The sequence below is a fragment of the Hibiscus syriacus genome, unplaced genomic scaffold (assembly GCF_006381635.1).
Source record: "Hibiscus syriacus cultivar Baekdansim isolate YM2019G1 unplaced genomic scaffold, ASM638163v2 tig00111199_pilon, whole genome shotgun sequence".
Lineage (NCBI taxonomy): Eukaryota > Viridiplantae > Streptophyta > Magnoliopsida > Malvales > Malvaceae > Hibiscus > Hibiscus syriacus.
This window is the reverse complement of record NW_024063015.1, coordinates 432,191-458,424: the sequence shown is the minus strand read 5'-3', so window position 1 is coordinate 458,424 and position 26,234 is coordinate 432,191. Positions and strand designations below refer to the sequence as shown.

The following is a 26,234-nucleotide window of genomic DNA, read 5'->3' as shown; positions in this document are numbered from 1 at the left end:
AACTATTCTCGGGGTAGACTCCTGCCTAGAAACTTCAACAGGGGCAGTGCTTGGTTCTTTAACTGTTTCAGTACGTAACCCAGACATCTTGGTCATCATCTCCTTCATCATATTAGCCTGGCTTTGCAGGATTTGATCTATAATTGACTTTTGTGACTGATCCATCTTTGCCTGCCATTCTTGTTGTATTCTTAGTAAATCTTCTTGCATTTCTTTCTTTAATTGATCAAGCTTGGCATCCATGGCTCTACTTCGCGTGTGATAAGGATTGGAGTTTTTACTTGCCAGAATCGTCTGTCACATAACCCTTCGGAAGTTAATTTATTGTTCTTTTAAATTCGAATGCATATTATTGGTAATGTGCTATAAATGATACATTTTATTGGTGATGCATTATAAATGATGAATTTACTTATGCATAATGAATGATGCAAGTATGAAATGCAAATAAAAGGCGTTGACCCAAGCAGTAACCATTCGGAAATACTTTCATTGGATAAAAAGTTTCACTCATTACAAAGAAGTTCTTTTACATATAAGGCCTAGCCCTCAGACTCAGATCTACAATTTCATTCATAATGGCGATGATCTCCCTTGTATATTCAGAAACCGGATTTGTGCGCAGTTGGATGTTCTCCGCTCTATTGGCTAATTCGTTCATGTACCGAGCCACTTCACCCACTTGAGCAATAGCTTCCCCCATCATGCGCTCGCGTTCTTCTACCAAGGATCGATAATGCTCATATGTATTTTTCCATCCCTTATTGATGCATTTGATTTCTTTTTCTAGATTGGTAATATGAATTCGACATTTCTGGAGTTCACCTTTCAATTCTCTGATTTCCTTCTGGAAAGATTTGTTTTCTTCGAGAGCAACTCTTAGGTCCATTGAAGCGGGAGGAACTTGCACTTGCAGAAGGGATTGCTCAAGGTTCGATACATGACTTTTGAGCTCATCATTCATAGCTCGAGATTGGTTCATCTCCTGTTCGAATCTCATCTGTAATTCTCCCATTTCTCCCGTGAGCTCATCTACTTGCTGACTTTTTGTAGAGAATCTCTGCATCCACGATCCAATCTCTGCCTGCTTTCTATCGAGGATTCGATTCCATCCCTGTCTCTCAGACCACATCTCTTCTTTCTTTCGCTTTCTTTCTTCTTCGAGCTCTAAAATTCTTCGATCTTTGTCCTCAAAGTCCTCAATTATACTGTTCATCTCAGTTTTTAACCCCTGGACTTGATTTTTTTCTTCTTCTAATTCCTTCAGGCTGACTTCTTTTTCTTCATGGAGTTTTTGAGCTCTACGAGCCTCAGCTTTATACTGCTTGATCAATTCCTTTTTATCGGCCTCTAGCTCGCATACTTTTGCTTTTCCAGCTTCTATCTTCTTGATCTGACACTTGTTCTCAATTTTCAGACTTTTGATTCGCCGTCTTGCAGCCGCTAATTCTCTGGATCCAAGTCTCTTTCTCATTTGCTGCACCCTTTGATAATCATTTTTTAAGTCTTCTAAATCGGCTTCCACCTCCTCTTTCCGTTCTCTCATCATTATAAACTGTCTGGCATGAAAATCAGCCTCGATAGTCAACATGAAGTTTTCTCTCTCCATCTCTTCTATTTTATTGGAATCTTTAGCCTTTTCCATTTCAAACTCAATTCTTTGGATTTCCAAATTCGAATGGATATTTCTGATTTGTTCTTCTATCGACCTTGATCCCTCTCCAGATGTTAAAGGTATTTTATCATTTACCCTCCTGATTCTCCAGGCTTCATAATCAGGCGTCAAGATAACATCCGCTCCAATTACTTTAGTCCTAAAAGTCATCCTCCAAGAATCAGCCACATCTTTGATTTTCTTTCTATAATTGCCTTCTTTATAATCAAATTCAGCACCAGTCAACCCATGAGTCACGGGAACAAACTGTCGGGCACCGTACTGTCTCAATATCAACAAAGGTAATATTTTATTATAACAAATACTTGACTTTTGTCTTATTTTATTTGTTATAATGTAAAAATTAAACTTAATATTCTCAAAATAATCATTTTAATCTCTATTCCTTTTCATAATATTTTGATCATCAATATTTTGTTTTATAAGAAAAAGATCATTAATATTTGATCATATAGTTATTTTGATCTTTATTCCTTTTCTTAGAATAATTTAACTCTCAATGTTTTATTTTGGGCTAAAAGAACTTTTATTTTTTTAATGTTAATTATTTATTAACAAACAATTTTTATCCAAAAATAAATTTCTTATCTCAAATTCAATATTAAGATTAAAATACTAAAAAATAAATACTAAAATAATTATTTAATCAAACATTAATAATATTTTTCACCCTCAATGTATAATTATTTGATCATATAGTTGTTTTGACATTTATTCCTTTTCTTAGAATAATTTAACCCTCAATGTATAAGAACCGATTTTAAAAAAAATTAAAGGGCTTTCCTTCCTAGTTTTCATAAAATAGAATGATGAACTTTAAAATTATACTTTTACATTTTATGTATATTTAATATAATTTTTAAAAATGTTTAATTGTATATATGAAACAAAAATAAATATTTTTAAAAAGGTAATATGGCATATTAATTTTGATGAATAAAATGTCCGCCAATCATAACAAAAATATATGTAAGGATTGAATTTTAAAATAATATCAAATTTTAAAATATCAAAATAAGATGATTTAAAAAGTTAAAGTATTTTTATTAATATGTGGTAAGTATAAAATTGTATATGTTTAAAGATAACTCTCAACCATTTAATATTGAACAATCACACCTCTGATTGATTAATAATTATAATTATATTTAGCTCGTTCGTCTATTAATAATTATAATTATATTATATCTAATAATTATTAGTTACGGTGAATAATTAAAATGATTAATATGCTTATAAATATACTAATTAAAAATACCTATAGGTGGTATGCTTATAAAAACCTAATTGACCGGGGTTCGAATTCTAAGAGCATCAAAATTTCAATTTCCCACCCATCATGATTTTATCCCATTCTTTTAAAATTATTTTTGTGAGAAATAAATTCTCCCTTTATATGAATGCGCCTTTGTTTTGTAATAAATTTGTATGGTACCTTAAAATAATCAGATAAGCAAAATTAATACATGTAATTATAATAAGAAATAATCATCCGCTACATATGTGATATTTTTTATAAAAAAAATTGAAATTTTATATTAAATATCATATTACTAAAGTATATAGAAATTTTTAGTAATAATTTAATATTGAAAGAAACTTAATATTTAACGTGATTAAACTTTAAAGCGATGAATTCAAAATTTGGTTGGTTTTGACTATTGGTAGGGTGTGAACAAATGAGCGGCGAAGATGGAAAGCTAAAAATGGAGAAAGGCGGCGCTTCTTTATCCGATCGAATTGATGGCTGAAAAGGTGAAAAACAAAGGAAGAAAGAAAGGAATCAGATACCGCAGATTTCAGGTGCAAATCACGGGTTTTCCAACCCACCCATCTGTAAACAATTCAAAATAAATCTCAATATATTTCAAATTAAAAATTATTTAAATATATATTAAAAAATATATTTATTTCATTTCAGTTTAGTGAAGGAGTGAAATATTTGAATTTTATAACGTTTTTCAAATAAGAAAATTATTTTACGAATTCAGATTTACAAATGAAATTAACAAAATTTAATTTAACCGTTCAAGTAAACTATTTATTAAAAATTGTATTAATGTTTTAGTTTTCAAAATGTATAAGAACAGATTTAAAAAAAAATTAAAGGGCTTAACTTCCTAATTTTCAGAAAACAGAACGATTAACTTTAAAATTATACTTTTACATTTTATGTATATTAAATATAAATTTTAAAAATGTTTAATTGTATATATGAAACAAAAATAAATATTTTTTAAAAGGTAAGATGGCATATTACTTTTGATGAATAAAAAGTCCGCCAATCATAACAAATATATGCAAGGATTAAATTTTAAAATCTCAAAATCGTATATGTTTAAAGATAACTTTCAACCATTTAATATTGAACGCTCACATCTATGATATTCTTGATGTTCAAATTGAAGTCTCTTGATTCGTGAAAAAAATTAAATTTAAATATTATTATACCTCTAAAGATTAAATTCTAATTTTTTTTAAAAAAATTGAGAAGAGGCGAGACGCCTTAAGTTTACGATGCAACAAAGGAAGAACAAAATAAGGAGCTAAATTCTGAAAATTATTAATTCTTTGTTAGTAGCTATTTTTGGACATATATTTCATTAGTTAGAATCTTCAAGTCTAAAGAGATATTGTTTGGACAAAAGAGATATTGTTTGGACAAAAACTTTTAAATAAACTACAACATAATATCTAAGATTTTACTGTTATATTTGTTTAATTCATTCGTCTATAAATAATTATAATTATACTGTAACTGATAAATATTAGTTATTATGACTAAAAATATCTTTCGATCAAGGTATAGAAAAGATCATAACTTCTACCATCTATATATGATCTATTCTCTTTCTTACGATCATCTTTTTCCTATAAAAAATATTGATCAATATTCATTTTTTTTATTGACCGCTGTTTTTTATTCAAATTAAGAGGATGAATCGTTGTAGTTGAATTTTTTTTTATCAATAAATAGTAATCATGATAATTGATTATAATAAATGATAGTTAAAGTTTAAATCGATATTTATGCGGTTCAATATTTTTTAAAATCAAATTAGTTAAAAGATAGTGTAAAAAATAAATTTTAATGATAAAATAAAGTTATTAAATAAATTTTAAATGCATATATTTAGACTTCTAGCTATAGTAATAGCCTCCTCTCTTTCTCCTTTCTTTTTTGTTTTTTTCTATATTTGTACCGACACCGCTAGCTTTTGCTTTCATTAGATCTTCCTTGCTTTTGCTGCTCTGAAAACCAAATCTGGCTTTTCTTTAACCTCCATTTCTCGCTTCCTTCCTTCATCAATCCATATTTTTTCTTTTATCTATACTTCTAAATCCTTCAATTTCCTTTTGTTTAAACTTTCATTTTCTCCATATCAGCTTCTTTTTCTTCCTTCCCTAGTCAACTTATTATTGTTGGAGCTTTGGTCTTGCAGTTCTTAAAACGAAACTATTCCTTTTAGTCGCTTCTTCTTCAAGATCTTATATGACTCTGCTTGGAAACTATGCTGAAAATTCTCTTCCAGGAAATCGACGCTAAGATTCCTTCAGAATCTTTATCTTCGTTTTAAAGGATACGTAGAATAGTTTTCTAGCTTAAAAGTTCTCAGCGCAACGTAGCAGAAGAAAAACAGGGTAAAAACAGGGTAGAATAGGTGAAGTTTCAATGGATTCAAGTAACCATCAAAGCTATCAAAACCAAAACAACCAATCTAATCCTGAGTTATTGCGTTTTCGTTCTGCTCCAAGCTCTCTTCTCTCTAATTTCACCGATACAGTTGATTGCGGAGTCAACAAAGGCGGTTTTGATATATCCAGATTCATGAATTCAAGCGGCGGCGGCGGAAACGGTGAAATCGAGGATAAATCTGGATCAGAGTCGGCTGTTAGCTATGCAAGTTCGACGCCGAGCTTTTCAGGTTTGCTGCCTCAGTATCCGAGGCACAGCTCTGCTATGGATAGCTCATACGACTTATTGGGAATGGATCAGCAGAGTCGAGGGAAACCTGATACTTCTAGCCTAGTAAGGCAAAGCAGCTCGCCGCCAGGGCTTTTTACCAACTTATCTGTTCAAAATGGTACTACTATTTTCTTGTTCTTATTTATGATTATCACTTTATTTTGGCTATTGCTTTGTTTGGTAAGTTTTTTGGACTTTTTCAGTGTCCTATTTTGGTAAATGGTTCCCCCTAGCATTTAGGATTTGTTTGGTAAAATTGGAAAAGATGGAAAAAATAAAATTATATTTTTTTGGTGTATTTAATAAAAAAATGAAATCCATTACCTTAGTGGTGTGAAAGAGTGTTGCTCTTTTAACATGTTTTGGTTTAAGTAGTTGAATTTGTAAGATCGACAACGTTGTCAATGATTTGAAAAAAAATGTTTAACAGATATTATGTTGTTGGTAGAAGGAATTATCACAAACCCTAAATATGAATTTTAAAACGAGCAAAGAAGATACTTAAAAGTTAGATAATGACCCATTCAAACATGGAAGTTTTGTTTGTGCTATTGCTGAACAGATTCAGTGTTGAAAAATAGGATCTGAAAAGCTGATAATCTTTAGGATTTTTTGTAAATTAAACTACAGAACCTGAATGTTTAGAGGCTGTATGCTGAATCCATTGGTTTGGCCAAAGTTAGCTGAAATTGTGTTAATTGAATGAATTGCAGGCTATGTCAGCATGAAAGGTTTGGGAAACTACAGTGGGGTGAATGGTACTACTGGGGAATTAAGTCCATCTTCCAACAGATTGAAGAATCATATTAGCTTCACAGCAAGACAACCTTCTTCACTGAGCAGGTTGTCGCAGATATCCGAAATCGGCAATGACAGCATCGGGGCTAATAGCTTCGACGACGGTTCTTGGAACACCGCACAACTAACGCAGAATTTCTCCGGCTTGAAAAGGTCGCGAGAAAACGACCACGAGTTCTTTTCCACTAACAAGGTATGATTAAGTCGCATTTCGATGATCAAGATAACTCAACAAACATAGATTATATATTAATGAGTGGTTGTTTTGATCAATAGAATGGAGATGGTGGAAGTGGTGTTCATGTATTATCGCACCATTTGAGTCTACCAAAGACTTCAAATGAGATGGCTGCGGTGGAGAAGTATCTACATTTTCAAGATTCAGTCCCTTGTAAGATTAGAGCTAAGCGTGGTTGTGCTACTCATCCTCGAAGCATTGCAGAAAGGGTAATAGATTTTTGCAGCTTATGTTGTTTATTTGTACATAATTCGGAGGTTTCATAAAGGGTAAATTGCTTTTTTCAGGTGAGAAGAACCCGTATCAGTGAACGGATGAGAAAGCTTCAAGAGCTTGTCCCAAACATGGACAAGGTAAGATGATGTTTTTCTAAATGTGTACATTCAGTTCTGAAATCATCTGTCTCCTTAAGTCTGTTAAATTTAACACGGCATGTTTTGGGGTTTTCATGGGGCAGCAAACAAACACAGCAGACATGTTAGACTTGGCAGTGGAGTACATCAAGGAGCTTCAAAAACAGTTCAAGGTACGTAATAGAGGACAACCTCGACCACAATTTTCTATAATTAATTATATTTTGCATTTCAAATAGGGATGTGAACGAGTGTAATCGAGCTCAAGTATTACTGAACTCGACTTGACTCGAAATCTCGCGAGTTTGAAGTTTTCAAGTTCGACTTGAACTCGAAATAAAAAATTGAAGCTCGACCCTACTCAAAAGATCATGAGCCTAAGATTTCCATACTCAAATCGAAATAAAAAATTGAAGCTTGATTCGAGCTCGAAAAAATTTGAACTTGAAAGATTCTCGGACTCAGTTCAGTCGAAGCTCAAAATTGAGTTCAGTTTAAATTTAAACTCGAATTCAAACTTGAACTTTAAGAATATTGAAACCTTAAATCGTATTAAAAAAATGTGTTAATATTGTTATTAATTTAAAAATTAAAATTTTGATATATTATTTTTTGAGTTTTTCACGAGTTTTTCGAGTTGAGTATAAAGTAGTTCTTTTGACTTGTTAAGAATTTGAGTAAAGTTCGAACTAGAATATAGTCTATTCGATTCGAGTGTTTATTGAATTTTAACAGAAACAAATTCGAGTAGCTTACGATTTGTCTCGTCTCACCTACAACTCTATTCTCAAAAAAAGTTCCTCACACGTTTTGTTAGAGAATAAATTAGAAAAATCATAAGCATTATTGGCTGAGGTCACAAATTCCAACTCAAAAATCATATCTTGATTGTGCCTCAATTATTCGAACTAGAATATAGTCTATTCGATTCGAGTGTTTATTGAATTTTTACCTACCTCGTACAGTTCCTCGTGGATCGCAAATAAATTTAAGCATCAAAAAAGTATTATTTATCTTTCGTATAGGCTGATATCTTGGTTTCGTTCTGTATCACCTCGAATCACCATACTTTTGCTATTCGCTTTACACTTACAATAATGCTGTTTTGCAGACTCTGAGTGACAATCGCGCCAACTGCAAGTGCTTAAATATTAAGAAGGCAGTGCTTAATCAAGTTCTATGATTTTGCTTCGCTTCTCTACGAATCAATGAAGAAAGTATGAGAAAAATGATTTGTTACTCTCTCTTTTTTTTCTATGTAAAAGGTTGGGCCACGTTGTCATTACAAAGAATCAAATCCTGTAAGCTAACAAAGTTTCCCAGTTTGAAGGTTATGAAATAAAGAGCAAAATTGTATAGGACGTGACATGTTTTTGTATCGCAATTTTACACTTTTTTTTAATAAAAAAGGTGGCAGTACCTCTGAGATAGAGAAATTGTTGTATATGCTTAAATTCAATAGTTATCAATTATATCTTATTTCAAACAGTTCAATTAATTTAGATGTGAGGTTGTGTTGGACAAATAATTCATTGTAAAATAAAAGATCACCGATTGAACAAATAAATAAATAAATGAATGAAAGAAGATTAAATAATACTATTGTGTCATGTGGTCACTATCTTAGACGTAATTTTGTTGGAATTGTTATAATTTCAGAAAATGAATTTTATTCTAAGATTTATTTTACTATATTTGTGAAGAGAGAAAATATAAATTATTATATTTTTGAAGAGAAAATATAAAAGAAAAAGAAAAATGAAGAAATGAGTGAGTTGAAAATGAAGAAGGGAGTTTTTATTTATAATAAAAAAAGAGTACTTAGGTAAAAAAATAAGGGTATTTAGATAAAATTATCAAAAAATGAGTTTTCATTTATAAACTTCCATTAGATTAAATTCATTGAAATCGTCAGCACATCATCGGTCAATGTCATCGTACAAATCTCTCGTTTATTGGAGCTCCGAAAGAGTTCTCATATCTTGGGAATATATCTTTGAATCGATTGTAATGCGTAGATAAGACATGACAATTTCACGTGATTTACTAAAATGAAATTTAAGATGTAATTACTAAATCTATTTAACCTATCGACCTACAAAAGGTCATGATAACCTTAAGAGTGAAATATGCTCTAAAGGTCGCTATATATATTTGTGATCAAGACAGTAAAAGCAAATGGAACCATCATGAACCTTATATCTCTTCTTCATCTTCCATGATCAACTTTTCGTTTCATCTAAACATCACCCAACGATCATTTTCTTATCAACCGTGACTCTCCGTTCAAACTAGAAGGAGCAAATCGCCAATGATCAACGAGACCATCTTATTATCATCAATAATTGGTGCAGTACGTATGAACAAATCTTATGATCGGCAGAATCAATCAAGATCTTCCTTAAAAATTAAAACAATCGTCTTCATCCTCAAACCTTCTTTTAAAAAATTACCTCAGGCGTTGGCTACTCCTGATCGAAAACAACAAATTTAACCTGTAGAGCTTGCATGTACAAGCGAATTATTGGCAAAACAACAAAGGAAACGACCACGCGCACTAGACGAGCTTCACTCGTCTGGATTAATTGTGAGTGCATTTGTAATTTCTTATATTTCCCTCAAATGTTACAGTTAAATCTTGGATATCACATTGATTAATGTTTTTTACACTTCTTTAAAGTCTCAAACTCAAAAAGATATTTAATAATTTTTAAATAAAAAATTTATTTTTTAAAAATAATATTTTTTTTATTTTAAAATAATTTTTTTTGAAATGCCATGTGACAGCAAAATCTAACATAGGTATGTCATGGACCTTACTAAAAACAAACTAAAAGTTTGATGACTATATTGTAAGTTTCAAAAAATGAGTTACCAAAATGAAAATACCTTAAGAGTTTGGGGACTATTTATATACTTTACCCAAATATTGTTAAGCCCCATAATGTTTTTTACATTTCATTAAGTTCTCAAACTCAAAAAGGTATTTAATAAATTTTAATTTCTTTAAAATTAATTCTTTTAAAATAATATTTTTATTTTTTAATATTTTTTAAAAAAATATTTTTTTTTGAAATACCATGTGACAGCAAAAACTAACATAGGTATGGCATGGACTTTATTGAATATGAACTAAAAGTTCGATGACTATATTATAAGTGTCAAAAATTGATGATCAAAATGAAAATGTCCTAATACTTTGGGGGACTATTTATATACTTTACCCAAAATTTGTTAAGCCCCGTATGTTTTTAACACTTCTTTAAGTTCTCAAACTCAAAAAGGTATTTAATAACTTTTAAATTTGTAAATAAAAAATTAATTTTTATAAAAAATATTTTTTAATATTTTAAATCAAAATTTTATTTTGAAATACCATGTGATAGCAAAACTAACAGATGTTTATTATGGACCTTACTAAAAACGAAATAAATGTTTGATGACTATATTGTAAGTTTCAAAAACTGAGTAATTAAAATGAAAATACCCTAATAGTTTGGGTACTATTTATATACTTTACCCAAAAATTGTTAAGCCCCATAATGTTTTTAACGCTTCTTTAAGTTCTCAAACTCAAAAAGGTATTTAATAACTTTTAAATTTTTAAATAAAAATTATTTTTTTAAAACAATATCATTTATTTATTAATATTTTAAAATATTTTTTTGAAATTCCATGTGACAGCAAAAACTAACAAAGGTATGGCATGGACCTTACAAAAAACAAACTAAAAGTTCGATGATTATATTATAAGTTTCAAAAATTAAGTGACCAAAATGAAGATACCCTAATAGTTTGAGGACTATTTATATACTTTACCCAAAATTGTTAATCCCCATAATATTTTTTACACTTCTTTAGATTCTCAAACTCAAAAAGGTATTTAATAACTTTTAAAATTTTAAATAAAAATTAAATTTTTATAAATTTTTTAATATTTTAAAATATTTTTTTTGAAAAGTGAAAGCAAAAACTAACAGAGGTATGGGATGATCCTTACTGAAAACGAACTAAAAGTTTGATAACTATATTGTAAGTTTTAAAAATTGAGCGACCAAAATGAAAATACCCTAAGAGTTTGGGGACTATTTGTATATTTTATCCATAAGTTCTCAAACTCAAAAAGATATTTAATAACTTTTAAAATTTTAAATAAAACCCATTTTTTAAAATAATTTTTTTAAATTTTTAATATTTAAAATATTTTTTTATTTGAAATACCATGTGACAGCAAAAACTAACAGAGGTACGACATAGACCCTACTGAACGAATTAAAAGTTCGATGACTGTATTGTAAGTTTCAAAAATTGAGTGACCAAAATGAAAATACCCTAATAGTTTAGGAACTATTTATATACTTTACTCAAAATTTGTTAAGCCCCATAATGTTTTTTACACTTCATTAAGTTTTCAAACTCAAAACGGTATTTAATAACTTTTAAACTTTTAAATAAAAAATTTATTTTTTAAAAAAAATTAGTATTTTTCATTTTTCATATTTTAAAATATTTTTTTTTGAAATACTATATGACTGCAAAAACTAATAGAGGTATGGCATGGATTTTACTGAAAGTGAACTAAAAGTTTGATGACTATATTATAAGTTTCAAAAATTGGGTGACTAAAATGAAAAATACCCTAAGAGGGATTATTTATGTACTTTACCCAAAATTTATTAAGCCCAATAATTTTTTTACACTTCTTTAAGTTCTCAAACTCAAAAAGGTATTTAATAACTTTTAAATTTTTTTTAAAAAAATTAATTTTTTAAAACAATATTTTTTTAATATTTTAAAATAAAAATTATTATTTTTTGAAATACCATGTGACAGCAAAAACTAACAGATGTATGGCATGGACCTTATTGAAAATGAACTAAAGTTCGATAACTATATTGTAAGTTTCAAAGATTGAGTGACCAAAATAGAAAAACCCTAAGAGTTTTGGGGGACTATATACACACTTTACCCAAAATTGTTAAGCCCCATAACGTTTTTTACACTTCTTTAAGTTCTCAAACTCAAAAAGGTATTTAATAACTTTTAAATTTTTAAATAAAAAATTATTTTTTAAATTAATATATTTTTTATTTTTTAATATTTTAAAATAATTTTTTTTAAATACCATGTGACAGCATTACATTATATTATAGTATACTACATGACAGTTAGAATTTTATACCATTAATATAATTATAGTACGCCACGTCAAGAATATTTGGGTTTTTCCCCTAAGCTTTTCTCTGATATTTTTTTGTTATTATTTTTTATTTTTGTTTTGTCGATAACAATATTAATCTTAATATTCGTTGTCGAACATCAATGATTATTATTTTTTATATTATATTTTTATTTTTTTCTTGAGTTTTTTAATTATAAATAAAAATCTTTGTCCTTGTGACATACTTTTCTCTATTTTTTTGACACTTTCTCTGTACTCTTGTGGCACGTTCGTTATAAATTTTGATATATTTTTCTTATACCTTTGCGGTTATGTTGGTGCTTGCACAAAAATATATTCACCACATTTGTTTTCTAATTGGTTTGTCAGTGGTCATGTATATCAGATCTCCTCTTTGGTAAAAGGTAGTTTGTCAATGCAATCATAATTATGTAGCGAAACATTCTACCAAATTGTTTAGTTCGCTCGCCACTCATTTATCACTTTGTAAAACATCTCGTTTGATAGAGACAATGAATATTATAATGAATAATGGATTCTTTTGATGTTTGACTACATTCTCAATGAAAAGTTTCGTTTTTTTCGGTATCTTTACGTTTAATATTTTTGTTTGATGTATATGTATATGATTTCTTCTCAATTTAGTAGTTGCTTACCATAAATTATACTTAATAGATATGATATATGGATCAAGGAAGAAAATACAAGGGAAAACTATAATGATTAAAGATCAAAAGAAATTATACATAATATCGCATCATCAACCTTTTATATCATAGGGTTTCTAAAAGCATTTTGGCCAAATTAGTTCGCTTTCATCGTACATAAAAAAGATAACATGAATCTTGAGTGTATATATGGCCATCAATTTCGGTCCCTGGATTGGGAGAAATTTGAAATGTATATAAACATCATTGTGACCTTGAAATGATGTAGTTCATATGGCCCTCTCGACCAAGAATTTATGTCGACATTCGTCTTACGGATAGAACAAGAAAAATATAACTAGGATTCAAATGCAGTTTTACATTACTGGAAACTACTTGGCTCCTCATAAACCCATTTAATTTTAGCGTGATAGGGGCTACGAATGAGAATAATTTTTCAATTCTGACATTTAAAAAAATATATATTTAACCAAATATATTAGAAACGAAATTGAAATAGAAAGGATGTTTGACACCTTTTGCTTACATATTTGATTCATTTCACCATTGCTTTAATAATTATGATTTCTTATTATTACCACGCAGTGTTCAAACATAATAACCACTGTGTTCAATATACAACAACAACAAAACCCAATTCCCATATGCAATGGGGTAAGGGAGAGGTAGGGTAGTAGGTTGCCCCCAACGCCAGGTTGAAAGTAGCTTCCGTAGAAGACCTCCGGCAGTCAGAAAATTAAAAATATAGATAAAGTGCAATGCATGTTTAAATAAATACATAAATACATAGTTGAACAATATTCATATGCATACATTAATATCATTAATATCATATGCGCGTTTGTACTTGGGCAGTAATCCCTGCAAATAAATCCATACGAAAAAATCTCTGCATATAGACAAAAAGACCCGACTAAATTTAAAAGTGAAGAGAATGTTACACAGAAGTCAACGAAAGCAAGCCCAGTTCTAAGCCTTCATAAATACCAATAACAGAAACGTATAAAAAGTAGAAGTTACCCACACTACTCGACTACCCTAGTTTTGAGTCTCCATACTTTCCTATCAGAGGTCATGTCCTCGGTAAGGGCTAAATCCATCAAATAAGATCCCAAGCAGTCTTCCCACTTCCTCATTGGTCGTCCTCTCCTTCTGGCACCGTCGACTGTAATCGACTCTACCCTCCTGACCGCATCCGACGGTAGTCGCCTAAGGACATGCCCAAACCACCGTAGTCTTCCCTCCCTCAATTTTTCGGAAACAGGCACCACCCCCAAGGACATCCTAATAGCAGAGTTCGTTGTTATATCCCACAGAGTCCTACCGCATGTTCATCGAAGCATTCTCATTTCTGCGGCCTCTATCCTCCTTACATGATCCTTCTTGGTTGCCCAACATTCTGATCCATACAGCAGTGCTAGTCTTATTGCCATTCTATAAAATTTTCCCTTAAGTTTTAGAGGCACCTTCTTGTCACACAAAACTCCAGTAGCGGCCCTCCACTTTAGCCATCCCGCCTTTATACGGTATGTAACGTCATCTTCTACACCCCCATCTTTATGTATCATAGACCCTAGGTACTTGAAACAATCCTTTGAGGGGAGAACGTGTCCTTCTATGCATACTTCTACATCTTCATCGTTTTGGTCCCCACTGAAGTTTGAACATAAATACTCTGTCTTTTCAATATTGATCCTTAGACCTTTTTCTTCCAAAGCAGTCTTCCAGGTAGCCAATCTACTATTCAACTCAGATTTTGTTTCAGCAACTAGGACAATGTCGTCAGCGAAAATCATACACCATGGTACACCGTCAGGTGTCGCACAATAGATGTCGTTCATAATCAAGGCGAAGATGTAAGGGCTAAGAGCTGACCCCTGGTGGAGTCCGATTTCCACTGGGAATGCCTCGGTGTCACCAACTGTAGTCCTGACGTGTGTAGTAGATCTACAATACATATCACGAATTGCCCGGATATAAACAGTTGGGATCCGTCTCGTTTCCAAAGTCTTCCAGATCGTATCTCGGGGAACGCTATCATAAGCCTTCTCAAGGTCAATGAATGCTATGTGAAGATCTCTAGACTTTTTCCTATATTTCTCCATAAGTCGTCGAAGTAGATGAATCGCCTCCGTGGTAGACCTGCCTGGCATAAAGCCAAATTGATTTTCCGAAACCCTAGTAACTTGTCTCAACCTAACCTCTATCACCATTTTCCATAACTTCATGGTATGACTGAGTAGTTTAATACCTCTGTAGTTACCACAACGTTGGGGATCTCCTTTATTCTTATAGATTGGTATCACCGTGGACTCTCTCCACTCATCTGGTATCTTGACAGTCTCTAAAATAATATTAAAGATGTTGATCAACCACTTAACTCTCTCTTCTCCTAGGGCCAACCACACAGTGATAGGAATTTGATCAGGATCGACAGTTTTGTCCCTTCCCATCTTTCTAAGAACCATTTTGACTTCCTCAAACCCAATCCTACTTGTAGGGCAGTCATTGGCCGTAGTATGATGGTCGGCTGACCCATCAACGGTACTATCTCTACAGGGAGATGCACCGTCATTAAATAAGCCAAAGAAGTAACTACCCCAAACCATCTTAATATCATGATCTTTCGCTAAAAGAACACCATTGTTGTCCTTAATAAACCTAATGCTACCTAGATCCTTTTTCTTATTCTTTACTATTCGAGCTCAACTTAACTCGTACTCTTCGATCCTCTTTCTTTTATTAGAATAAGCTTCAATCAGATTAGCACAGAACACAATCAAATAAGGAAACCTTTAAAGGTTCAAATTTTAGGTTTTCAACATATATCATTCGATAAAATAAAACCACAAATAATCTAAACCAAAAGATTACAAAAGTAGAGAGAGCATTTTAACATCACAAAATGCAAAATACCCTCTAGAAGACCAGCTCGTGAGGTTTCATGCCAGACTTGAGAGAAAACCTTGCACTGAGGTAGGCCTTCAAATCTGGGACTCCCTCAATGGACTTTATTAATACGGTGTCAACAGCTTTCTGGTCTTCTTTCTTGTCTTCTGGCAGTTTCTTCTTATCCTACAATTTTTTTGATAAAAAGTTATAGAAAACACAATCAGCACATTATGCTATAAAAACCCATTTGGTAATGCTTGCAATAAAACAAACTTGCCTCTTTTTCGGCTTCGAAAAACTCTCCCTCGCTCTTCTTCTTTTTCTTTGTGCTTCCTTGGAAAAGTACTTGTCATCAAACTTCTCAACATTCACTCGTGAAATGTCAACCTTGGTAGAAGTAGCAATGGCATAGGACTGGTTCACTCGCCTTAGAGGAACACCGTTAATCTTGAACGGTCCTGCCATTATATGACCTCCCATATTTGAGCAAAACACTCGCAGATAATGGCAAGAATTTCGAAACAAATATAATACAAGTAAAAGCATCAAATAAACCTCCATCATGATAGCCGCACACGATCTCTGGCACGGGTTTGTTATGACAGCATATAATCAATATGTAGAAGCAACACAAGAATTTAAATGCAACCTACTACAAATTGAAATTTAGTAAATAATACAGGAGAAACCTATAACAAATGTTTTAACACCATTTTCATACATCCAGCTTGTATTTGAATAACATAAACCATAATTAAATTTTTAACTATGATCTGCAACTCCTATACAATTACATTTTAAGTCACTGATTTCATTTCATCAAGAAAATTTCAACAAAAACGACATATTGAGGTCAAATGTGTTTTAAAAACTCACCAGTTACCAAAAGGAGACCAGAAGTAAGTTGTTTCAAGAAAACAACTCTCTTCCCCATAAACCTCCCAGCCAACAAAATCAATACCGTCCCTGGTGTAATGCTCACTCTAAACAAAAGCAAAAACACAACACTAAGGAATATTTCCATGAAAAAATTACCAATAAACGAATATTGAATTCAAAGAGAAGAACCTGAGCTTGGTCGGTTTAGGCTTGCGCTTGTTAAGAAGCAGCTTCTTGACATCCTCGGCTGGATAAAACTTAGGAGGTTTCTCGGCGGCGGCGGGGGACTTAGGCTTGGAGTCGTGGCGGGGGAAAACACCGCCATTTTTGGCCTTGATTGCCCAGAGACCACGCTTATGGTACATCTTGGACCTGGAATACTTGCCCACACCACGTATCAGATATGGGTTTCTGCTCTTCACCGGAGTCTTCCTTTTCGCTGCCATTTTGCTCCTTTGCTGCTGCTATCTGTGTGGTGTGGCGACTACCAAATACAATTCTAACACATATATTCTGTTATTAGGGTTTTTTATGGGTCGTGTGATTGGGTTTTGGGCGTTTTTATTATATGGGTTTTGTTAGTTTAAGTTTTAAATAGTATTTTTTATTAAATTAAATAGTCTTATTGAATATTCCTATTAGCATTTTTTTAGGTTAGGTTTGTTGATATATATATATATATATATGAGTTATTTATATAATATATTTTTTAATTTTACATACATTTAAGATTTTTAGTTGAGTAAAAATAAATGATTAAAATTAATTCATTATTTTATTTTTTAGTGAATATCTTTTTATTTTATAGTATTAATCTGTATAAAACTAAAAGAGTTTTTTATTGCGTAATATATTTTATCCCTATATATAGAGAGTAGAATTCACTTACACGATAGAAATATTTTTAAATTTTATGCAATATATATATACATTTGTGGTTACATTTCACTATTTTTTGGCCTAATAGGACATGCACAAAAAATATTTAACCTAGTAGGCCATTCAAACCTTTATTTTTTAATATATGACAAATGCTATAATAATTGGACAACTCGTCACCTTAATGTGACGAGTTTGCTTGAAAATAATTTTTAATTGTCTTAGGTAAGTGGGCCCATGTTAGTAAATATTTTAACATATTTAAAGGAACTCATCATGTCGATATGACGAGTCTCATAAGAAATTTATAATTTTTTAAATTCAATAAATATTTTTTTAAAGAAAATTAGATGTTTATAGTAGATGAGAAACATTAGAACTCATCATGCAACTACAACAGGCAAATTTCAACGAGCATATTAGAACTCATCACCTCAACGTGACGAGTTCTGTAGGATTTAAAAAAAATTAGTCATTTATAGTTGTTGGTATTGTGGTTATAAATACGGTTTAGGGTTTAGGTTTTTTTATTATGTTTTGTTAAGAAAAAATTGAGAGATTTTTTTTTGAAAATTCCCAAAAAATGTTTACCTGAGATAAAACGTTACACCTTGATGATATTCATATTTCTTCGTTCGAATTCGATCCGAAATAAGAATGAGGCATTCGTCAATGAGGAATGACACTAAGAGATCTGCATCAGTGGATTATTATATATCTACAACAATCCAAACTGTATCCAACCATAATTATGTGCAGTTTTAAGGTGAACCCGACATTGATTTCGGCTCTAATTGAACGTTGGAGGTCCGAGACGTATACTTTTTCATTTTTTGAGAAAACATGTTGTATACATTCAACAATGGAATGAACATCATTTATCTCAACTTATGTGTTTTAATATTACAACAGCTGACCTTGATTTCGACATTTCTTCCTACCTCTGAAATTATGAAGCAAATGAGAAACCATATTTAACAACACCGGAAGAGAGGGAACAATGGAAACAAATGAGAGCCAATTTCGCAAAGGGCAAGAAAACATCATCATCGACATCTTCGTCTTTTGCTTCTACCGAGTATTTTGCATCTCAGATCAGTTATGATTTTTATCCTCCATATCATGCTTTAACGGAGAGTTAGTTGAAATGGGTTGAAGGTTCATGAGATGCAATGCAAAGCACTTACGCATCTTCGATCGAACATACGGGTGATGGTGAATGAGATCATATTATTATATATGATGGCGCCAAATGCCTTAAGTACTCCATTACCGTATTTCGTAGGTGGATCTCAAAGTGGAGTGATGTTAAGTACACCTCATTTTCGAGAAGCAAACGAAGACCATCAAGGTATACTACCACGACATAATCGACGAGTCTCGCGTCATTATAATTCGACCAATCCTCGATATCATCAAGAATTACAAAAATATGCATTGTATTAATTTGTTAATTATTTTGTAATAAAATTATTTTATTAATTATTTTTTAAAATTCTATTTTACCAAACTCGTCACGTTGATGTGATGAGTTTCAACTATTATATTTTTAAAAGAGAAAATAACCTCAGTGACCAAAAATCCCAGATAATATACGATTTTGACCAACTTTTTTTGAATTTGCGAAAATGACCAACAAAATCGCAATGCGATCTCTAATTCGCATTGCGATCTCCACTATCGCAAATTCGCGTTGCATTTCGCGTTGCGATTTTTCATTTCGCGTTGCGATAGTCTACAGTTGTCGTTGCGATTTTCCAAATTTGTTGCGATTTTCCAAATTCGTTGCGATAGTCTACAGTTGTCGTTGCGATAGTCTACAGTTGTCGTTGCAATTTTCCAAATTCGTTGCGAAAATTCGTTGTGATAGTTAAAAAAAAGATTTTGTTTCTTAAGAATTTTCTCTAAAAAGATAGTATCCGCGCGGACGTGTCGAAGACACGTATTACCACGACCACGACCACGAGACGAGACGAGACGAGACGGCGGCGGCGGCGCGCTAGAGTCTCCCTTGTTCTCTATCACTCAACAAGAAAGTGGGAAAGCCAAGCCTTAAATACCATTCCCAATAGTGTTTCCAATACTATGTGGGATTTGAGCATTACCAACACTTGTTCCCAATACTATGTGGGATTGAGCCTTAAATAGTGATATTATTTTTGAATGTTTTGCTTAAAATTGCAATAATCGCGATTGATTGTAGATTGACTTTTAATTATGACATATTTAATTATATAATACTAATGCAATTAGTTGCTGATTCAGTTGTTTTAAGGTGCATGATTGTTAATTGTTTCCTGAATAATCACATTGTATTGGAAACAAGTGTTGGTAATGCTTAATCCCACATAGTATTGGAAACACAATTGGGAATGGTATTTAAGGCTTGGCTTTCCCACTTCCTTGTTGAGTGATAGAGAACAAGGGGGACTCTCGCGCGCCGCCGCCGCCGCCGTCCGTGTCGTGTCGTGTCGTGGTCGTGGTCGTGGTCGTGGTCGTGGTCGTGGTCGTGGTCGTGGTCGTGGTCGTGGTCGTGGTCGTGGTCGTGGTAATACGTGTCTTCGACACGTTCGCGCGGATACTATTTTTTTAGAGAAAATTCTTAAGAAACAAAATCTTTTTTTTAAACTATTACAACGAATTTGGAAAATCGCAACGACAACTGTAGACTATCGCAACGAATTTGGAAAATTGCAACGACAACTGTAGACTACCGCAACGCGAAATGGAAAATCGCAACGCGATTTTCAACTATCGCAACGCAAAATGCAACGCGAATTTGCGATAGTGGAGATCGCAATGCGAATTAGAGATCGCATTGCGATTTTGTTGGTCATTTTCACAAATCCAAAAAAAATTGGTCAAAATCGTATATTATCTAGGATTTTTGGTCACTGAGGTTATTTTCTCTTTTTAAAATTCAAAAGTTGCCCGTTGTCCTATGAATATTTTTTTAAATTCAAGGGGTACTTGTCACCTCGACGTAACGAGTTTCGGCTAGTTTTTTTTATTTTTAAATTATTTACTGAATTAAAAATAATTATAAATTTCCTATGATACTCATCACGTTGACATGACAAATTCCTATAAATATATCAAAATATTGGTTCACATAGGGTTTATTTACCTAGGACCATTAAAAATATTATTTTTTAAGTAAACTCATCACGTCGAAATGACGAATTAACCCAGATACATTTACTGTATATTGTAAAATAAAGATTTGAATAGCCTATTGGACTAAATATTTTTGGCGCCTACCCTATTGGCCCAAAAAACCAACATTTCACTATAGCTATCTTGAGCCAGGCGCTCGACCATATCGTTATTAGTCCATGATCCAAAATTACCATCATTAGACTTTTCTATTGGTTGGTCTGGCATGAAAGTTTTTTAAGCCCAGTTGAAATCCATTTTATTACTTAAAACTACATTAAATTCAAAAAAATCAGATTTATATAAAAAATTATTGTTAACTTAAAATAAAAAATATATAATTTAAGCCGAGCTAATTTAATTTATATGTAAATATCAATATATACCAGATGCAATAATAAGACATTATATTTTGAAGAAAAAAAAAATCTAAATCTACACTTTGAAAACGATATTATTAAACAAAGATAGTTATAAGTATTAATCATAAAATGTAACAAATAATAAAAAATTAATTTAATTTTGAATATGATAATTTTTAATTTTGGAATCAAGAATATCGATCATGGTTATCAAAACCGGACCGAACCGGTGGCCTGTCCGGTCCGATTACCTCACAAAATTGGTCTGGCAATGAGCCGGCTGAAAACCGGTAGAACCGGCTGAAAATCGGTAAAACCGGGGTGAACCGGCTGAAAACCGGCAAAACCGGTTTGAACCGCCGGTTCACTTTTTTTTAAAAAAAAAATTAAATCAAACGACGTCGTTTGTTCAACGAGCCAGTGAAGGTACTGGTTCACTGGTTCAACCGCGGTTGAACCGGATTTTATATAAAATAATTTTTTTTTAATTTTACATAAAATTCAAAGCAATATTAATATATATGTAACACTTTTTTTAAGTTTACAATATTAAAAGGTATAAAAATATCACAAGTCATAACATATATAAATTAAAAATCATAAAATCAAGTGAAACAAAATGATTCAAATCAACTACAACATAATATTTAAGGTAAAACATATTAAATAATAAATATAATTATATAACTATAATCAAAAAATAAAATTGGGGCTTAAAAAAATCATAACAAATGATGTCATTTGATTTAATTTTTTTTTAAAAAAAAAACAATCTCACATGGCTAAGAAACATAGAAGAGCATCCCAACTTACTTCTATAAATAATAGAGGTAATTTGACATTCAAAATCATGGAACCTTTTGGTGAGCATAGAGCGAACTATTCTTTCGCTTCAATTGAGCTCAAATTTTAGGCTTCAATCGAACTTCTAAATTTTTTTTTGAGTTCGAGCCTTTTCGAGTTCAGGTTTTAATATTATATTTCGAGTTCGAGTTGAACTTGATAATTTTTAGCTCGTGAGTTTTTGAGTCGAGTTGAGCTTACTTTTAAAGTTTTTGAGTTCGTTCAACGAACCGGTTTCACAAAATCGGTCTGGCAATGAACCGGCCGAAAACCGGTAGAACCAATTGAAAACCGGTAAAATCAGGGTGAATCGGTTGAAAATCGACAAAACCGGTTTGAACCGTCGATTCACTTTCTTTAGATTTTTTTTAATTAATTGATGATATACACATTCTAAATATTGCTATTCGAACTCAAGACCTCTAGTAAAAATAATATTCTTTTTTAATACTAAGATCATTTGATGGGTTCATTTATCATATGATAACTTCTTCTTATAGGAGTCGCTGAATTTATTAAAAAAGTTTCGAATTATAATGGAGATTTACGATCATAATCATAAATTAAACACATAATTAAGACATTTTCCTAAAACTGTTGACACAAGATTAGCAACTTAAGATCATATAAGGATCATACAATGAAAGATTAAAAAACTAACCAAAACTCGAACAAGGATAGATACAAGTAGATATGATTGCAACAACAAACGAACAACAAAAGGGGATCGATCAAGCTATTGAAGGACCACTGAAAAAACCACAAATCAGAGTCGAGCAACGTGAAAAAACCATCTACAAATGCAAATCAAGTATCTAAATTCAATCCAAGGGTTCAAAGTATACAAGATCAGTATGATAACATATAAGCTCCATCTTTATCAGTCGTGGCAATGTCGAATCCTCCCTTAAAAAAGATAAATGAAAACAACGGTCAAACGACTAGAAACATGCCAAAAGACAGAGAAAAACATGTTATAAAGGAAGATGCAAACACGTCATAAAGACAAGCTTATTGAAAATTAAAAGTAAAAGAAAAGTAAAGATGTGATATTGTTGCATGTTATGAGTACTATAAAATTATACGCAATTAATGTGCATGTATACACAATCGAACAAGTAATACGATGATGAGTGAGTATCGTCTTCATAGGGATTGGAAGGATCCTGAGTAAAGTTTATGCACTACTCTAAAGTAATTAAGTACAGCTAATTGTATTCACAAATGATTATGCCGGGGCAAATGAAATGTGTATATATGGTGGAAGGATAGTAATGTGAATGAGTAACAAAAAGAAATGTCATTGCAAAGGAAAATTGTAAATATAACAAATAAATGAAATAACTTGATAATCCTCACACGAGAAACTACTTCGGGAATGAGTGATGGGGAATGATTTAAGGATGTTAAAAGTTATCTCTCTAGCAGATTTAATCTACCTAAGCTTCACGTGCTCGACGGAGTTTACTGAAAGTGCTCCCACTATCTCTAGTCAAAGGAACCTAATAGAATAGAGTGCCACGACATCTACTCTCAGTCTCAACTATGGCAGCCTACGCTATTGACAAAAACTACCCCTCTTAGTCGTAGAAATCATATCTTAGTCTCTCTCAAGCACTAATGGATTAAGATATATTACTACTATGTCGATTCTAAGCTTAAGAAAATACTACACCCCATTGCTAATGTGGATCTTACTTTTGTTTCTCTTGAATACTACAAGCATTAATGACTAATTTTCTCTCAAACACCTAGCCTTCATCTAAGTAATGGAAACTCTTATGCCTCCTACAAACTTAGAAGATGAAGCATTCCTAAGCAAAACAAGTAAATGCAAAAGATAAATTTAAATCTACCATTAAAATAATATCGAACATCCATAAAATCAACCCCACCAAATAAAGTTAGTTCATAGTGGGGCTCGAATATTCCATGAAATAAAACATGAAAATCATTTGTGCCAAACAACCCAACTAAAATAAATAAAAGAAAATAGCAAAGGGATGGAGGAAAAAGCCTTCGACCCTTAGCTCGCTAGCTCATCTCGGATGCCTAGCTCGCCACTCCCTCGAGCTTCACCAATAGAGGAATACCAAGAAAAATAGAGGAAGAAAAAACGGTGGAGAAGATGATGATTTTTCTAGCTTTGTAACCTATTTTCTTCTACCCTCCCCCTCTATTGTGAGGTGTCCTTTAATAATAAAAATATCTATGGGTATTCTTGAGATTTGTGCACTCAAAATACCCATCATACCCCTAAATTCATTCCTTGGTCATGAATCTTATCTCCACAGGTGGCAGTGGACCCCTTCAGGCGGTTATAAGCAGCAGACACATGTTTTGACATATTTTTTTTTGTGAAAATATCTTTTTTATCTTTTTCTATGCCAGAAATGCTAAGGCATTTCAATCTACTTCAGTAATGTGTGATGTCACGATATTACTTCCCAGCTCGCCATTTTTTCTTGTTATTTCTTGTACATCACTAAAAACCATACATCCCTCCTCATACAACACCTTAATAAAATAAAATAACACAACTACAAAAAATGTAGTTATATGCAACTACATACATCTAAATTGACCTTTATATACCCTTAAACAAATATTAACTTAAGTGAAAAAGGATTTAAAAGTTTTTACGGAGTTATCACACCCCCAAACTTAATCTATTGCTTGTCCTCAAGCAATGGATATCAATTAACACAATCAAAATGTCATGGCAATTTTCAACTATAGGACAACAAGACAAAAAATTGAATTTCAACCCTAAAAAAAAATTGGCTCCAACATGCTAGACATATCAAGAATTCAAATACTTTTCCTTAGGTCAAGATTTTTTATGGTTGTGTGTGTGTGTGATTGTATCTAATCTATACTTAACGAATTTAGGCAATTTCTAATTGAGTTCCCTAGTTTCGCCACGACATTTGCTCATTCATTAAGCACATTTATACTCCCTTTTCATTTAATACACATTTTATTTTCTCTTTTTTAGCTGCTACGAAGGGAGTCACCTCATTACACCTACCATCCCACACTCTAGGTGAAAGGGAGCATACCTTCCACCCCAAGCTAGTCAGGTAGAGTCATCCCGTGACTACTTTCATTCACTCATATGTGCGTGGCTGCCATTTAATAAAGAGAGTTCCAGGCAATGCCATAGCAAAGAGGAGTGTCACTCTATAGCTATGTCGAAGCATTTATTCATGATTAAACAAAATTCAGACATAAGAGAGTTCTTAAACAATGATTTATCATTTAAGCATAATATCATATTTTAATGCCAAGGCTAACCAGAGTTCTTTCATAAAAACTTCATAAGTTCCTTAAGTATAGGGAACATACAAATTGTGTAAGAATAATTCACAAAGCATCAAGCCCTAGAGTCATTTTTATCATTCTCAACAATCATTTACATTTAATTTCTAGCCTAAAAAGTTCATCATCATCGGGTATCATTAAAACAGTTCATCTAATTGTACTACCATTTACTGATGCCATGGCATAACGTTATGCTAATGCTATCATGCATATGTTCTACAAAGAACACTACCTCCCCTAAACTTGAGAGAAGCATTGTCCTCAATGTTGAATAAAAACTTAGTTAAAACTAGACTACATGTTATGTGTTTTAATGCAATACAATGCAAGGTACATTGTCTTCCTAAGATGGTGTTGGAGTCGCGCTGGCAGAGCTAGTAGTACTACACCTGGTGCATTTTCTCAGTGGGGTGCGGCTTACGTCAGGGTCAGAATTGGGTTTAGCAGGTGGTGTGCTAGGGCCTTTAGTGTTCTTGGATGTTGGGGTCTCCACACGCCCAACATATGTCTTCAAACATCATCTAGTTCTGCGTGGCAAAGGTTGCAACAACATTTATGTCTGGTTAGGTATCTCACTTAAGGGCTCATCAGCATTATGGGTCTCCTTGACTTTTCGAGCTCAGTTTGGGATTGAGCCTGAGACTTAGGTACTTGCTCAGGCACCATACCATGTTGATTGGGTTAGCATCATTTGGCTTGGGTGTACTGTCTTGCTGATTGACATTTGAAAATGTCGTGGCATCCTCAGATGCTGGCAATATCACATCCAGGATGACTGGAAGATTATAAGCCAAATGTGGGAGCATCTCTTTGTGAAAAGGTGCCACGAATGTGTCTTGTTGCTTGACATAGGAAAAAAAAGTCATTCTATCATTAGTTAGAGCCTCTATTTGTTCCCTTATCTGATTTTTTGATTCCTCATTGTATCTAGCTTTGGCGTGGCATACTGGTTTGCAGCAGCTTGTGAAGTTCCCTCGTCCTTCATGAGGAGCACCACCAAACTGTCCAATCAAGTCCA

General features: G+C 32.4%; 1 protein-coding gene and 1 pseudogene across 1 annotated transcript; one reads left to right on the top strand and one right to left on the bottom strand.

Annotated features, from left to right (window-relative positions):
* Positions 1 to 4,947: 4,947 nt before the first annotated feature.
* Positions 4,948 to 8,390, top strand: LOC120155608 (transcription factor bHLH130-like). The gene is made up of 6 exons (XM_039167126.1): positions 4,948 to 5,760; positions 6,356 to 6,633; positions 6,717 to 6,887; positions 6,966 to 7,031; positions 7,136 to 7,204; positions 8,143 to 8,390. The coding sequence occupies exons 1-6, from the start codon at positions 5,349 to 5,351 to the stop codon at positions 8,212 to 8,214; spliced, it is 1,068 nt and encodes a 355-aa protein (XP_039023057.1). The 5' UTR covers positions 4,948 to 5,348; the 3' UTR covers positions 8,215 to 8,390.
* A 7,267-nt stretch (positions 8,391 to 15,657) lies between these two features.
* LOC120155594 lies at positions 15,658 to 17,170 on the bottom strand (annotated as a pseudogene).
* Positions 17,171 to 26,234: the final 9,064 nt, after the last annotated feature.

Excerpts from the sequence above, each read along its gene's own strand:
- LOC120155608 (XM_039167126.1), top strand. The coding sequence starts at position 5,349 with ATGGATTCAAGTAACCATCAAAGCTATCAAAACCAAAACAACCAATCT. Across the intron at positions 6,634-6,716 it reads AGTTCTTTTCCACTAACAAG|AATGGAGATGGTGGAAGTGG; the intron begins GTATGATTAAGT and ends TTTGATCAATAG. Across the intron at positions 7,032-7,135 it reads TTGTCCCAAACATGGACAAG|CAAACAAACACAGCAGACAT; the intron begins GTAAGATGATGT and ends TTCATGGGGCAG.